This window comes from Cebus imitator, unplaced genomic scaffold (genome assembly GCF_001604975.1).
Source record: "Cebus imitator isolate Cc_AM_T3 unplaced genomic scaffold, Cebus_imitator-1.0 Scaffold486, whole genome shotgun sequence".
Taxonomy (NCBI): domain Eukaryota; kingdom Metazoa; phylum Chordata; class Mammalia; order Primates; family Cebidae; genus Cebus; species Cebus imitator.
Window position 1 is genome coordinate 1688803 of NW_016107801.1, and position 15836 is coordinate 1704638.

At 58.1% G+C, this 15836-nt stretch overlaps 1 protein-coding gene across 6 annotated transcripts in view; it reads left to right on the plus strand.

The window, feature by feature from the left end:
- Positions 1–15836, plus strand: part of VAV2 (vav guanine nucleotide exchange factor 2) — a 224166-nt gene that overhangs the window by 191958 nt on the left and 16372 nt on the right. For 3 of the 6 annotated variants that reach the window (XM_017513104.2, XM_017513101.2, XM_017513100.2), the window contains 9 exons: positions 2675–2761; positions 5537–5622; positions 6822–6954; positions 7986–8000; positions 9319–9428; positions 10772–10873; positions 11579–11667; positions 14658–14674; positions 15428–15449. In XM_017513104.2, the coding sequence (XP_017368593.1) occupies positions 2675–2761; positions 5537–5622; positions 6822–6954; positions 7986–8000; positions 9319–9428; positions 10772–10873; positions 11579–11667; positions 14658–14674; positions 15428–15449 (661 nt within the window). The remainder of the gene's footprint in view (positions 1–2674; positions 2762–5536; positions 5623–6821; positions 6955–7985; positions 8001–9318; positions 9429–10771; positions 10874–11578; positions 11668–14657; positions 14675–15427; positions 15450–15836) is intronic. The other 3 variants (XM_017513102.2, XM_017513103.2, XM_017513105.2) reach the window with 1 other exon arrangement.

Genomic DNA, 15836 nt, shown 5'->3' on the forward strand with positions numbered 1-15836 from the left:
TCTGAGAACCGCTGAGCCTCATCATGAGACTTCATGGCTAGAGGGATTTCGGAAGTCTTTTGATCGATTCCCAGTTTATATAGGAAGTCATTCATGCAGCCACCATAGGAGTGGTCACGGTACCTGGGCTTGATTCCCCCTAGGGACTGAGAGCTCACTCCTTATAAGGCAGTGTCTTTGAGAGTCAGCCACCCTGCCTCTGTGGGTCTGAGGTTTGTCTCCATAGGAATTGCGGTTTTAGGTCCGAGCTCCATGAACTGACTGCCGTCCTGCCTCTGTATCAAAGTGCAGATATCTCCCTCACCTGCTCATTCATTCCAGCAACTTCCATCTGCTCCTCTTCTGTGCCAGGCATTGGGCCAGGTGCACGTAGGGGCCACGGTGGTCAGAGCTGTAATGTTTCTGCCATGGGGCCCTGAGCTCTGTCCCTGCCATTGGGGTCCTTGTCTCTGGGAATTTATTTCTCATTTTAAAGGCAAGTGGATAGGAAAACAAAACACCCCTTTCAGACAGCAGGCTGCAGCCTCCTCAGGAAGGGTCATCCTGTGTGGTGGGTGGGGAGCCCACGTGAGGGCCTCTAGGAACCAGGAAGGGCCAGAGGGATGGGAACCTGCTGACGACCTGACCTGGCTCAGGCTCCGGCTGCTCATTTGCATTTCGGGGAATTCCGCCGTCAGCTCTAGGTGAGCGGGGTCAGGACCGCCTGCCTGGCTGGCTCCCTTGGGGTCCGCTGTGGGCCAGGTCCAGAGGCTGAGTTTTCTGGACTGAAGTGGGCACTGCTCCCTGGTGGCCAGCACGAGGACTGCAGCATGACAGTCGGCGCGGAGTAGGGATGGCCAGACCCATGGAGAGAGGGACTTTCTGACCCCTCATTCTGTCCAGGCTCCAATGAGAGGCTCTGGCTTGGAGAGGCCGGGGAGCAGGGAGCTTCCTGAGAACGGGGAGATAGGTCAGCCCAAGCAAGGTGGCTTTTCCATGGTCTGTGGCTCCGACACACAGGGCTGTTTCCCTCTACAAGGATGTTTAAGAGGCAGCACATGATGGGGTAGAACGAAGCAGCACCAGCCAGGAGTCTGGGGTTCTTGTCATCGTCACTGATGAGGTGTGGCTCTTGGTGTGGTCCCTTCCCTGCCTCACTTTCCTCATTTGTCATGCAGAGGTGATGCTTCTCAGCCCTCTTGCTTGAGGGCAGCCTCCCTGGCAGGATGGAGGAAGGAGGTCTGGAAATGCCGGGTGGCTGGATGCTTGGGGGCTGAGCTCCTGCGTACATGTGCGTGCACACAAATGCTCACACAGCCTGCACAGCACAGCTTGCTCACACACACAATCACATTCACAGTCACACACACTCAGCACAACCCACTCAAACATGCTCACACACACACCCCACCCAGTACAGGCCACTTACATACACATGCCCACGCACACACAATCACACCCCACCTAGCACAATCTGATCTCACACACACATTCACACACCCTACCCAGTACAGCCCGCTTACATACACACACACCCCACCCAGCACAACCTGCTCACACACAACCACACATACACAATCACACACACACCGCACCCAGTACTGCCCGCTCACACACACATAATCACACACACCCCTCACCTAGCACCTGCTTACACACAATCACACACCCTACCCAGCACAGCCTGCGCACACACACAATCACACACACCCCACCCAGCACAACCCGCTCCCACACACAATCATGCTCCCCACCCAGTACAGCCCACTCACACATACATGCCCACACACAGAATCACACAGTCATTCACACACATACATACCACAGAACAGCCCACTCACACACATACTCACACGTACATGCACCCCACCCAGCATACCTCACTCACACATGCCCACACACATTCACCCACACACCCCACCCAGCACAGCTCACTCACACACACAGACACACAATCACATCCCTACCCAGTACAGCTTGCTCACACATACAACCCTACCCAGCATAGCTCACACACACAATCATACAACCCCATCCAGCAGAGCTCACACACACAATCACTGACACCCCCCACCCAGCACAGCTCGCTCACACACACAACCACTCATACACACACAATCTCACACCCAGCACAGCCCACTCACACACAGTCACTCACACATACACCATCACTCACACCCCCCACCCAGCACAGCTCACTCACACACACAATCACTCATACACACAATCACACACACACCTCCACCCAGCACAGCCCACTCACACACACACAATCACACACCCCCACCCAGCACAGCTCACACACACACTCCCACCCAGCACAGCTCACACACACAGTCACACACAATCACACACACACACCCCCACCCAGCACAGCTCACTCACACATACACAGTCACTCACAATCACACACACACATCCCCCACCCACCACAGCTCACTCACACACACACACAAACGTTCACACACACAATCACACAATCACACCCCCCCGCACAGCTCACACACACAGTCACACACACAATCACACACACACTCCCACCCAGCACAGCTCACACACACAGTCACACACAATCACACACACACACCCCCACCCAGCACAGCTCACTCACACACACAGTCACACACACACACACACACACACACACACACCTCACCCAGCACAGCCCGCTCACTCCCTGCCTCTTCTTTTCCAGGACTTGGCCATGTACATCAATGAAGTGAAACGGGACAAGGAGACCTTGAGGAAAATCAGCGAATTTCAGAGCTCCATAGAAAACCTGGTGAGTGGGACTGACTCCTCAGGCTAGGGAAGGTCCTTGAGGACGGCTCCTATGGAGTCGCACTCACAGCCCAACACTGCGCGAGCTCCGTGGGCAGCCCCGCCGTGGCTGCCTGTGCAGTGGGTGGTGCCGGCAGCTTCTGAGTTGGACCTTGGACCCCCAGCATCCACTCTCCCTTGCCCACCACGGCCAACCCAAATGCCCTGTGCACTGAAGACCGCCTCTGCGCAGGGAGCAGGGAGGGGTGGGGAGGGACCGTATTCATTGCCCCATCCGCTTTTTCCCCCCCACCAGCCTAGACAGAAGACTCCCTCAAGTCCCAGAGGAGAGCTGTGGCTCCCAGGGGCAGGAAACGCCCCCGGTCCTCAGACCCCTGGCCCACCCTCACCTTGTCCGTCCCCTCCAGGGGCAATGGACAGGGTTTGGTCCCAGGCTCCGTGGGGCCGGCTCGCCTTTGCTCCTCAGACGCCATCAGGCAGGGCTGACATCTCCCAGGACTCTCCCCAGAGCCTGGCCCACGCTGCTGAGTCAGTCACCTCGTCCCGCCTGGGGAGAGGGGAGATGCCACCCCAGGAAGGAAACTTCCCCGGTCTGTGCCGCTTAGAGCCAGCTTCCCAGGATCTGCTGGTTCTAACCCGGGCTTCCCAAGGATCTGCTGGTTCTAACCCGGGCTTCCCAGGATCTGCTGGTTCTAACCCAGGCTTCCCAAGGATCTGCTGGTTCTAACCCGGGCTTCCCAAGGATCTGCTGGTTCTAACGCAGGCTTCTCGCCACAGCACAGCTGACATTTGGGGCGGGATCATTCGTGGCTGTGGGACTTACGCTGTGTGTCACAGGATGTAGAGCAGTGTCCCTGGCTGCCACCCACCAGATGTCAGTAACACCTCCACCCCTGCAAGTGATGCCAACCGAATATGCCTCTGGACATTGCCAGAGGATCCCTTGGGTGGCAGAATTACCCCTGTGAATCGCAAGCTTTTTTTTTTGAGATGGAGTCTCACTCTGTCACCTAGACTGGAGTGCAGTGGTGCAATCTCAGCCCACTGCAACCTCCACCTCCCCAGTTGAAGCGATTCTCCTGCCTCAGCCTCCTGAGTAGCTGGAATTACAGGCGCCTGCCACCACGCCCAGCTAATTTTTGTATTTTTAGTCGAGACAGGGTTTCACCCTGTTGGTTAGGCTGGTCTCGAGCTCCTCACCTTGTGATTGCCCGTCTCGGCCTCCCAAAGTGCTGGGACCACAGGCGTGAGCCACGTGAGTCACAACCATTTCGCCCTGGTGATTTTGCTCGCATGAGGCTGTGGCAAAGGCCTCCGCTGCCCAGCCCACACCCACCCAGTGTCAGCAGCACAGAGAGAGCCCCCTCCACAAACGGGGTGTGGAAAGCATCCGTGATACGTAGGCAATGAAAGAAGAAAAAGAAGCTGCCGAATGGTATTATGACACTGCCCCCTTCATCTTTCCATTTACAAAGAAATAAGACATCTGAGTGCAGAGGAAGACGAGGACAGCTGCGCCCTGACCGTCGGCACCTGGCGGGTCCGTGCCGCCCCGAGCTCCTGCGCAAGGCATTCGCAAATGCTGTACAGTGAGCAGGGCGTGAGGAGAAAAGTTCATTTTGTTTTGTTTTTTAAGTTTTTACATGGGAGTAATACTTGTTCATTAAACAACAAGAACAGGCTGGGTGCGGTGGCTCATGCCTGTAATCCCAGCACTCTGGGAGGCTGAGGCAGAAGGATTCCTTGAGGTCAAGAGTTTGAGACCAACCTGGCCACCATGATGAAACCCCATCTCTACTAAAAATACAAAAATTAGCCAGGCATGGTGGCAGGCACCCGTCATCCCAGCTACTTGGGAGGCTGAGATAGGAGAATCGCTTGAACCCGGGAGGCGGAGGTTGCTGTGAGCTGAGATTGCACACTGCACTCCAGCCTGGGTGACTGGGTGACCGAGTGAGACTCTGTCTCAAAAACAGCAAGAACAAAACAGCATGGCCAGCAGGCATCAAGTGTCCCCATGAGCCAGGCCCTGCACCCAGTCCCGGCTCCGAATCCCATGACAACAGGGCAGGCGGTGCCTTCATGTTCCGCACCTGAGAGCTGGGGTCGGAGGCCTGGAGAAGGTGACCGAGGCGACGTGGCACCAAAGCTGCCCTTGCAGCCTCTGGGGCTGAGACGTTGGAAGGGGACGCTGAGCCCGTGCCTGGAGCACCGCCAGGCAGGGCCCTGTTCGTGTCTCAAAGCGTTTTCCTCCACCTTTTCCTGTCTGCATGGACACTTGGAAAGCCACGCAGGGAACATGTCAGGAGGTGCTGTCTCTGAATCAGAAGAGTCACAGAGACACAAACCAAACAGACAATGGAAACGAAACCTCAGGAAGCCACACAGGGGTCTGAGTGGAAGCTCAGCCTTGGCAGGACCCCGGCCCCGCCCGCCCTGCGGCAGATAGGCGCTGTTTGTTCTCTCCTGAACATGGGTTCTCGGGCTTGGGCATCTGGCGTTTCCTACTGGTCCCACTTGCGGCTCCACGCGGCAGCGGCCTGTGAACAGAACCGGCCATCAATTGCCCTTTGTCGCCAGAGCTGAAGGCAGCCCCCTGGCGGGACTGGCCAGGGAAGGGATAGAAGCTGCCAGTCCCTGCACCCTCCCTCGTCCGCTGTGAGCACCCGCTGGGAGCCCCAGGGGCTGTTTCCCTTTGTCCTGCCCCCGCTGCCTGTGGGGAGCCCCTCGGCGCACTGCCCCAGCCCCGGCTGACAGCCCCTCTCCTTCTTCCCAGCAAGTGAAACTGGAGGAATTTGGAAGACCAAAGATTGATGGGGAACTGAAAGTTCGGTCCATAGTCAACCACACCAAGCAGGACAGGTGAGCAGGGCGGGCTGGGTGCTGCCCTGCCAGGGTCGGGCTCTCCCTGTCTGGGGGCCGCTCCTAAGGGCTCTGGAAGCAGGGCCTTCCTGTGGAAAGAGCTGCCTGGCGGTGGCTTTGTGTTGTTCAGTTTTAATTGCTTCCTTCCTTCGCGTCAGCGAGCGGGCGCCGCAGCCGTGGGGCTTTTGTGCCCGTGGCAGGCACCAGGCTGGGGTGGGGGAGCCAAAGGCCTGGAGGGCCAGGCCCTGCACTGCCAAGGCTCAGCCTCCAGAGACAGGCCCAGAGTGGCCAAATGAGCTCTTTGCCAAATCACTGCAGAAGAGTGTCTGGGCCCATGGCGGCCCAGGCTTGTCAAGGGCCCTCTGTGTGCACCTACTGCGTGTTGCAACAGGGCTCTCCGTGTGCACCTACTTTGTGCTTGTCCAGGGCCCTACCGTGTACACATACTGCATGCTGGGGCAGGGCCCTCCGTGTGCACCTACTGCGTGCTTGGGCATGGCCCTCCGTGTGCACCTACTGTGTGCTGGGGCAGGGCCCTCTGTGTGCAACTACTGTGTGCTTGTCTAGAACCCTCTGTGTGCACCTACTGTGTGCTTGTCCAGAGCCCTCTGTGTGTACCTACTGCGTGCTGGGGCAGGGCCCTCCATGTGCACTTACTGCGTGCTTGTCCAGGGCCCCCTGTGTGTACCTACTGTGTGCTGGGGCAGGGCTCTCCATGTGTACCTACTGTGTGCTGGGGCAGCGCCCTCTGTGTGCACCTACTGTGTGCTTGTCCAGGGCCCTCCGTGTTCCCCTATTGCGTGCTTGTCCAGGGCCCTCCATGTGCACCTACTGTATGCTACAGCTGGGGCCACAGCAGATCCGGGTCCCTCCCCCTTGAGGCTCCCAGTCCAGTGCAGGATCAACTGGGAGTGGCCATCAAGGGTTAGTGGTGTGTGGGAGGCCAGCTTGGGGGGTGCAGGAGCCCCCTGAAAGGCTCCCAGCACAGCCTCAGTCATGGGGGTAGGGAGCCAAGGAAGGCTTTCTGGAGAAGCAGTGTGGGAATAGCCGAGACCTGGCCAAGGCCCCGCGTGAGCCCGGTGAGCCGGGGGAGGGCAGGGCTTGCTGGGAGAGAAAGTCAGGCTCAGGCCCTGCCGCCAGCCTTGGAGCAGAGCGCACAGTGCTGGGGTGCTGACACCCCGCTGCGCTGCCCGGCCCAGGTACTTGTTCCTGTTTGACAAGGTGGTCATCGTCTGCAAGCGGAAGGGCTACAGCTACGAGCTCAAGGAGATCATCGAGCTGCTCTTCCACAAGATGACCGACGACCCCATGAACAACAAGGACGTCAAGAAGGTGGGGCCTTCCGGGTCCCCCCCCCATTTCCCCCGGGAGGGGAACATGGGGGTGGCCTGGGTTCCGGACCCCAGGTGAAGGGGTCTCAAAGTCAGCTGCTGATGCTGGCCGCGTGGGTGTGGGTGGGCTGATGCTGGCTGGGTGGGCATGGGTGGGTGTGGGTGGGGGGCCCGCTCTGCAGGAAGCTTCCCCTCTGAGTCACTGCCTGGCCATCGTGACCGCTGCTCATAGCAGGCCTGCTTCGAGCCGGGCCCAGTGCCCACCAGAATCCCGCTCCCCAGTGAGGCGACTGAAGCAGACGGGAGAGGCCTGCCCAAGGCCTGTAGCGAGGGTGGGGCTTTCAACCTTGGCTTTCCATCTGGCCAGCCTGACTCCAGCCCATGTTGTCCTTTGTAGCAAGCAGGCTTTCCTCTCCCGTCCCACCCTGCGGTGCTTGGAGGAGGACTGTGGGTGGGTCTGGTTGTGGCTTGTTCAAGACTCTACGGGCCGGCCAGCTGCCCGGGGCCTGTGGCTGCTGGGGCGGGGCCAGGGCTGCAGGGGTGGAGCTGTGGCTGCTGGGGGTGGGGCTGGGGCTGCCAGGGGGCGGGGCCAGGGCTACAGGGCTGTTGCTGCCTGGCCCTCTGGTTCAGTCCTGCTTCAGCTGAGGCTTCTGCCCATGGCACTTGAGCACCTACCATGTGCAAGGGGGGGAGGGCAGAAACCCATGTTCTGAAAGTCCAGGCCCTGGTCTTCAGGGCTGGCAGTGTGGCGCTGATGCAGACCCAGTGAGTGCAAGCTGGATGAGCTGTTGAGGTGACCCTCCCTGCCCTGATACCCTAAACAAGTAACTGGGCACGAGGCAGTCCCAGCCTCCAGCACCCAACTCACTGGAAACAAAGTCCTTTTCCCGCTGATTGCCCCGCCCCCAGCCTAGGCAGTGGGTGGGGGTGTCCCACCTGCCAGGGCTCCCGGCACCCCACTGCGGCACCCCCCACAGGGTCGGGCTGAGCCTCTCACTGACCATCTCCCCTTCCTCTCCTCATGCTTCCTAGTCTCACGGGAAAATGGTAAGCACCTAGCACTCAGGTCCTCCTGCCTGCCTCACTCATCCCAGCCTGGCACTGGCACTTCTGCCCAGAGCCAGGGCACCCAGGGGCCTGAAGAGCCGGGCGTATGGTTTTCTTCATCCTCTCCTCGCTCTCATGGTGATTTGTACTCATGGTGAAAGAGTTGCCCACTAAGGCAGTGAGAAAGGAAAGCCCCGTCCACCCTCAGCCCCTGGAGGTCGGGGGTCAGAGGCCGGGGTTTCTTGGTCTTGCGTCAGCTCTTCATCCTTTTTGTTTTTCTGTGTTCTCTCCCTGTTCCCTCCCTGTTCCTCCCCTTTTCCTCTCTCTTTCCTGATTTCCTTCCTCCTCATATCCCTAATCTGCTCTCCCTCCCTCCCTCCCTCCCTCCCTTCCTCTTCCCCACCGTCTTTTGTAACCAGTGGGTTCCTATTTGCCAAACGCTTCCTCCTGGACCACTTTGAAAGCCCTTGGAAAGATGGCGAGGCTTGTGGGGTGGCTGAAGCGAAGTCAGGGAAGGGAGTCAGGGAAGGGAGCAGCTGTGGGCCGCTCAGTGGGGGATGGCTTTGCGGAGGAATCCTGGGCCCCCGGCTGTTCCCTGCGGAGGGCGCCCGGGCCCTGGGCTGTTCCTGCCTTTCTGTTGTTGTTACTATGCTTCAGAGAAGGTGAGTTTTTTTAGCATCACATTTAGGAAGTGAAAGGGGGTGGTTAGGCCTGGCAGAGGGGCCCTGGTGAAGCCCTGTGCTCCTACTCGCTGGGTACCTGCCCCACTTTACGCCCATCTATGTGTGCACACAGTGGAGCATCCATGCACACGGGCACAGGCAGAAGGGTGTGTCCCCCCATGCATATGCGCATGCATCCATGGGAGAGCACACAGCACAGGTGCACGTGCATCATACACGTTAGAATGCGTGTGTACCTGCAGGGACAGAGACAAGTGTGTGCGTGCACATGTACGTGCCCACAGGGGCACAGAGCACACTCAGGCACAGGTGCACGTGCAGAGATGTACGCAGGCACGATGTAGGTCCGTGCACACATGGGAACACACTACCGTGTGTGCACAGAGGAAGGTACAGCACATATGTATTCTCACATGAGGATGTGGGCACACAGCTATGCATGCATGCATTCAGAGGCACATGCGTGCACATACAGTGGGCAAGAGTGCATGTACACACATGAGAAGTTTGTTCGCACAGGCAACCAAGCATGTAGGTGTATACACACGCACAGCACAGACGAGAGTACCCGTGTACGTGTGCCTGGATGTCTGAAACCGTGTCCCTTGCAAGCATGTCTCCTCTCCCCTCTGCAGTGGTCCTATGGCTTCTACCTAATTCACCTGCAAGGAAAGCAGGGCTTCCAGTTTTTCTGCAAAACAGAAGACATGAAGAGGAAGTGGATGGAGCAGTTTGAGATGGCCATGTGAGTCCGGGGGCAGCCCCAGGTCCCGCTCAGATGAGCTGTATCAGGGGTGGAAGCCCAGGTGGACTCAGACCAGGGGCGATAGAAGGCAAAATTGGAATGTCAGGGGCACAGACAGCCTCCGTCACCCTGGGATGCCAGCCTACCTTGGAGACATTCCTTTTAAAAACTGATCCAGCTTGAGAGGCCCTCCCTCTGCCACAGCCTGTCCCAGGCGGGCTCCACTGTCCTGCTGGAATGAACCATGACACCCTTGAGGCTGAACCTTGCGTGCCTGGCCCGCAGAGCAGTGACCCGCTGGGAGTGGCCACGATACCAGAGGATTCCTGGTACCCCAGCCTTCAGGGTCTTACAGGCTGCTGGCTTGACACCTGTTTTTGAAGTCAGATAAGTATATTTCTATGGACTCCAGAGGTAGATATGTGAACAGAAAGACAATGAGTGGGTTCCCGGCACACTGACGCCGGGGGAGGGGGCAGGGTCACCTGAGCTCTGCGGGCAGGTGAGCTGGGGCCTTCGGGCTGGTGCGCTCCCTCCCTGACCGTTTCCACTGGTGAGATGGAGAGGGGAAGGCCTGTGTTCTGGCCTTTTAGGGAGGATCAGATGGGAACCACTGGACACTGCAGGACAGGGCCTGGCTGACGGGAATAGACACAGCCAGCTGCTTTGCACCCGGGCTCTGTGTGTGTGTGTGTGTGTGTGTGTGTGTGTGTGTGTGTGTGTGTGTCGGGGGGTTCCTGGGGCATCTCCTCTTCCACCATTCGCTTTCCATGGCCTCTAACTTTCTCCCCAACGTTCTGTTGTGGAAAAGTTCAAGTGTTCATGGAAGGTGAAGCCCCATATGGCGAATAGCCACCTTCTCACCGTCTGCGTCACCCCACTCTGCCCCAGCCGTCTAGCAGCAGGTCTGTGTCAAAGTGAATTGCATACCAGTGCAGCCCCCCTAGGTACCTCAGGGGGCCCAGTATTTGTTTAGCTTCTGAAATTTCAAGGTTATATCCAATGAGGCAAACAAATCTGAAGTACGTTTTCTGAGTTTTGACAAGTGACCACATCTGCCCGCATCCAATCCCAGTCCAGACGTTAGACTACTGGCCCCACGTGGAAGGTTCTCTCAGGCCAGTGCCGCAGAGTGTTAAAGCTTCCTCTCTGACCTGCCTTCTACCAGCCGGGAGTCTGGGCCCCGAGGTTGCCCCATGTTGGGGGCAGAACCAGGCTTGGAGTTCAGGCCCTCTGGCTTTCTGCACAGCCTGGGTCCGAAGCCAGCTGGTTCCCAAGATGGCCACATCAGGGGGCTCGGGAATCTGGTGGGTGAAGCATCTGCTCTCTTTCCTTCCTGCCAGGTCAAACATCAAGCCGGACAAAGCCAATGCCAACCACCACAGTTTCCAGATGTACACATTTGACAAGACCACCAACTGCAAAGCCTGCAAAATGTTCCTCAGGTGCGGGAAACCACCTCCTTCAGCCCTCACCTCGCTCCACACCCACCCCGGGCCCCCGAGGGAGCTGTGTTCTGTCGGTCCCAAGTTCCCTGGGGAAGGGCTGAGGGGTTAAGGGAGTATATCCCACAAGAGTCAGGCCCGTGCCAGGCATGGCTCATGCCTGTAGTCCCCAGCACTTTGGGAGGCTGAGGCAAGCGAATCATCTGAGCTCAGGAGTTCAAGACCAGGCTGGCAACATGGCAAAACCCAGTCTGTACCAAAAATGCAGAAGTCAGCCAGGCGTGTTGACCTGCACCTGTGGTCCCAGCTACTCAGGAGGCTGATATGGGAGATTTGATTAAGCCCTGGGGGTTGAGCCGTGATCGAGCCACTGCGCTCCAGCCTGGGTAACAAGGTGAGACCCTGTCAAAAAAAAAAAAAAAAAAAAAAAAAGCCCAGCGAAGCCCTTGGAGTTTGAGATCTAGCCAGGAGGTAGTTGTTCCTGGGTGCCCCGGGACGCTGTGTGGGGCGGGGAGCCAGCCTGGAGCAGGTGGGGAAGCAGGTGTCAGGCTGCCTGGTAAGGGAGGGTCCTGGATGCTTAGGGCTGTGAGGGATGTGTGCACTGGGAGGCAGCCCACCAGGTGAGCCTGGGTGGGGACAAGGGCCCTGATTGTGGCAGAGAGGCGTGAGGAGCCTTGACGTCACCTCCTGCCCTCCCCTGTACAGGGGCACCTTCTACCAGGGTTACCTGTGTACCAAGTGCGGCGTTGGGGCACACAAGGAGTGCCTGGAGGTCATGCCTCCCTGCAAGATCAGTGAGTACCGCCCCCAGTCCCTGGCCACGCCCACTCCCTTCTGCTACTACCCGGGTACTGGGCCTCAGCCACAGCCTCCCACAGGGCAGGGAGCAGATGAGGACACTGATGCTCATGTGCCCCGGGGCACACACCTGCCGCACCCCACACACTTATCAAGAGACACAGCCAGGACGAATTCCATTCCAAGCCGTCTCTCCTAATTGGTACTCGAGGACCCCTCCCCATCTCCTGCATCCCCTGCCCCACTCGAGGAATAAGCTTCCAGAATCTCCACCCCCAAACCCGGCACAGAACGTTCTCAGCAGGTGCATGGAGGTCTCTCATCACAGAAACACCGGTCACCCTGGGTTCTCCCCGTGGGTGAGGCCTGGCCGTCACTAGCTATAGCCATGTTAGTAAATGGTTCAGACACACACACACATGCACACGTACACACATGGCATTATGCGGTTCCCTTCTGTTCATGCTCATTTAGAGAAGTTTGAGGCTCAGTTGAGCCAGGCTGGCAGTGGGCAGAGGCAGGGATGGCCCCTGCACCCTGGAGGTGCCTCTGAAGCATCTTGGGTTGGAGGGCATACATTTGGGGTTGTGCCCAGCTCAGGGCAGCTGGACAGCGGTGCAAAGCCTGAGACGGTTCTCTCCAGAGCGGTTTTAGACATCAGGATGTCACCTCCATCATCGGCTCCAGACGGGCTTGAAACCTTCAGCAATTTGTTTAGCACTTAGCAGTGGAGCTTCCATTCAACCAAGAGCCCCCTGTGGCCCCAGGCTGAGTCTCCCTGGGCCTCCTGGAAGGGTCTTGAGACAGAAAAACAACTCAGGCCAGCTTGTCACCCCGAGATGCCATTGCCCAGAATGTATTTTGAGCTGTGACTTGAGATCAATAGTTAATTCGTCATTTACTGTGAGTGCCAGCCCAGTACCCTGTGCTGGGAAGAGGGTCAGAAGGTCAGCCCAGACCCTGTCGTCCCCACCACAGGCCCAGTGCAGCCCCCCAGCTGTGTGCAGCATCCCACAGCCCCTGGAGTCTGTGCTGGAGGATTCCGCAGGCAGCCTGTGCCTGAAGGCGGCTTTTCAGCTGTGCCCATCAATACTGCCCTCTTGTGACTGCCCATCCCTCTCCCAGACGACGGGCTGCCGCTGCTAAGAACGTTTTTTAATTTTTCTAAGAGTAACATCCTTACTTATCAAAAATTTGGAGAAAAAGAAAAAAAAGAAATGAATTTTTTTTTTTTTAAACCATCATCCGTGAACTTACCTGGAAATAATGAAAGGCAATACTTTGGTATATTTCCTTCCAAGTTTTCTTTTCCTGTAATTTTTCTGTTTCCCACCCACCCATTATTAATTATTGATTTTCCATAGAAAGCTTGGAAAATGTAGAGAAGGGTAAAGGAGAAGAGAAAATTCCTGCTATCCCCAGGCAAAGCCAGCTGCCACCAGGCCCTGGGCACTGTCCTGCTTTCTGCAGACACGCATGCCCACCTACCCACCCGTCTCTTTATGGTGTTGAAGTTTTCTTTTTGTTTTTTTTTTTTTTCTTTTTGAGATGGAGCCTCACTCTGTCGCCCAGGCTGGAGTACAATGGCACAATATTGGCTCACTGCACCTCCGCCTCTTGGGTTCAAACGAGTCTCCTGCCTCAGCCTTCAGAGAAGCTGAGACTGCAGGTGCATGCCGCCATGCCCGGCTAATTTTTGTATTTTTAGTAGAGATGGGGTTTCATCATATTGGCCAGGGTGGTCTCGAACTCCTGACCTCATGATCTGCCCACCTCGGCCTCCCAAATTGCTGGGACTACCCGGCCGAATTTTCTTAATAGTTGGGGTCCCCTCAGATAGGCAGCTGCAGGGCCTTTGGAATCCAGCATTGCTGTCAGCATTCTCCCATGTCATGGCAGCCCCTGGCCGGCACCAGCTACATTCTCAGGAGCCTGGGACACCCCCAAGGGCTTGTGTCCTGGCTCCCCTCCTCATCCCTCTCCTGGGATACACTGTCCTTGCCACATGTAGCCATTTTTCCCTGCAGAATGTCCAAGCTGCCTTCCCCTTGATCCAGGATTCTACCTTTGTTCTGGGGTTCGGCTCTGGGTAGTGTTCCTTGGACCGTGGTGGCCTTCACCTCTGGGCTCTGCCCAGGCAGGCTTAACTGTTTGCTACCCATGGAGGCCGAGATGCTCCGGAGGGATGCTGGCCTCTCCTGAGAGCCTTTCCTCTGGGAAGCCCTCATCAGGCACAGGCGCTGCTACTGTGCAGCTGGCCTCCACGGCACTGCCTGCCTGCCCCTCGACCCCTGCCCACTGAGCGGGAACTGATTCTCTAGTGTCTGTGGATACCTCTGTCTGTCCAGAGCTGTCTGCACTGTGACTGCTGGGTGCCGTGGAGGTCACGTCAGCCATGTGTGTGAGCTGTTGGGGTCCTTGCCTTCTCTGGTGGTGTGTGGCGGCCAGCTTGGCAGATGGCTGGGCCCTAAAGGGTCTTGGGGACATTTGCCCTCCTCCTGACATGCTGAGGCCTTGTGTCCTTCAGCGTGCCGGCACCTGCGTGTCTGAGCTGAGGACGGCAGGCGGGCAGCATGCATACCAGTGCCGCCTCATCACGTGCCCAGCAGGCATCACTGAGTTATTGTGGGAATCTCCCCTTCGAGTGCCAGCTACCGCCCCGTCATGCAGGCAGCTGCTGCCGTTCAAAAGAGGTGGCCCAGGCAGCACAACCTTTCTGCCGTCTCAGGTCTATTACCCGGTCTGAGTTTTCCCATGGGCCCCCTAAAGCTAGAGCTCAGAATTCGCTGCCAGAAGTAACTGAGAGGCTTTTGCAGCCATGAGCTCAGACCTGTGTGTCCATGATCCGTGTCCATGAAAGACCACCTTGTAGCTTGGCTCCCTGTCTTCAGCTCGGCCCAGAGGCTCGGGTTGGTGCGAGTGAGAGCCGCGCGGGGCCTTGGCATCAGCGGGCTCCCCTCTAACGCCTGGCCTGCTTCCTTTCCAGCTTCTCCTGCCGATCTGGTGAGTCTCCAAACTGTTTCCCCTCCCTCTGCCCCGCCCCCGCCACAGCCCGGTATGCCCGGAGCCAGAAGGACCCAACTGTTTGCCTCTCACCACTCCTGGGGCCACCGGAGTGGCGAGAGGCAAGCAACTGGGTCGTGGATGAGCCACTTTCGGTCACAAGAGGCCTTGGTGGGTGTCAGTAGAGTCCTCCTGGAGGCCCCAGCGGGGTCTTCCTGTCCCAGCTGCCCCGTCAGCCACTTGTTTACTGGCTGCTCGAGGCTGTGGGTGCAGCCCTGGGACTTGCAGCAGCCCCCCTACCCCCAAGTCCCCAGCTGGCTCAGAGCCCGCTGTTCAGCTGGTATGGGGATGGAGTCACTGAATTCACTTCCGGGTCCTTTGTGTGCCCCTCTAGCTGTGGGGTCCACGTGAACCAGCCTTGGTGGAGGAGGGAAACTTAGTCATATTTGGCACTGTGTGTCCCAGATAGAGGTTACAAAGCCTGGGCTCAGAGTGGGTGGTCAGGACAGGCTTCCTGGAGGAGGCAGGAGCTCGTGGTAAGGAGTGGGAGAGGGAAGGGCACAGACCTGCCGGGAGTGGAGGTGCACACAGGTGGAGTGTATTGCCAGGGTGGGGGGGTTGCACAGGGAACAGTGTCCCTCTCCTCCCCTGCTCCTTGACCCCTCTATCTGGGAACGAGTGGGATAGGGAGGGTGGGGTGGGTCGATGCTTCCCTCATCACCGTGTCACTGTGTTCTGTCCTTGTCCTCACAGGACGCCTCTGGAGTGGGGCCAGGTGAGTCTTCTGGACTTGGCCCCTCTGCTGTCTCCCATGTCAGCCGTCACCTGGGAGCTGAGCCAGGGCCTGGGTGTGGTGATGGCCGGGTCTGCCCAGCCCCCACAGTTCCAGGCCCTGGATGCTGCCGCCTGGGCCCCGCCCTCCCGTCTCTCCCACCTCCGTGGCACTTCCTTGGGAGTTGGCTCTGTTTCTGATAAGGCAATGCTGGGCTGTGGGGACAGGACCCAGCCTGCAGAGGGGCAAGGGCCTTCCAGCCAGGGAGGGGCACCAAGCTGCAGCCAGAGACCTGAGTTCAAAATGCGCCGCTGTCACCCCACCATATCCTCCGTCTCCCCACCTTGTCCTCCGTCCCCCCACCATGTCGTCTGTCCCCCTACCACGTCC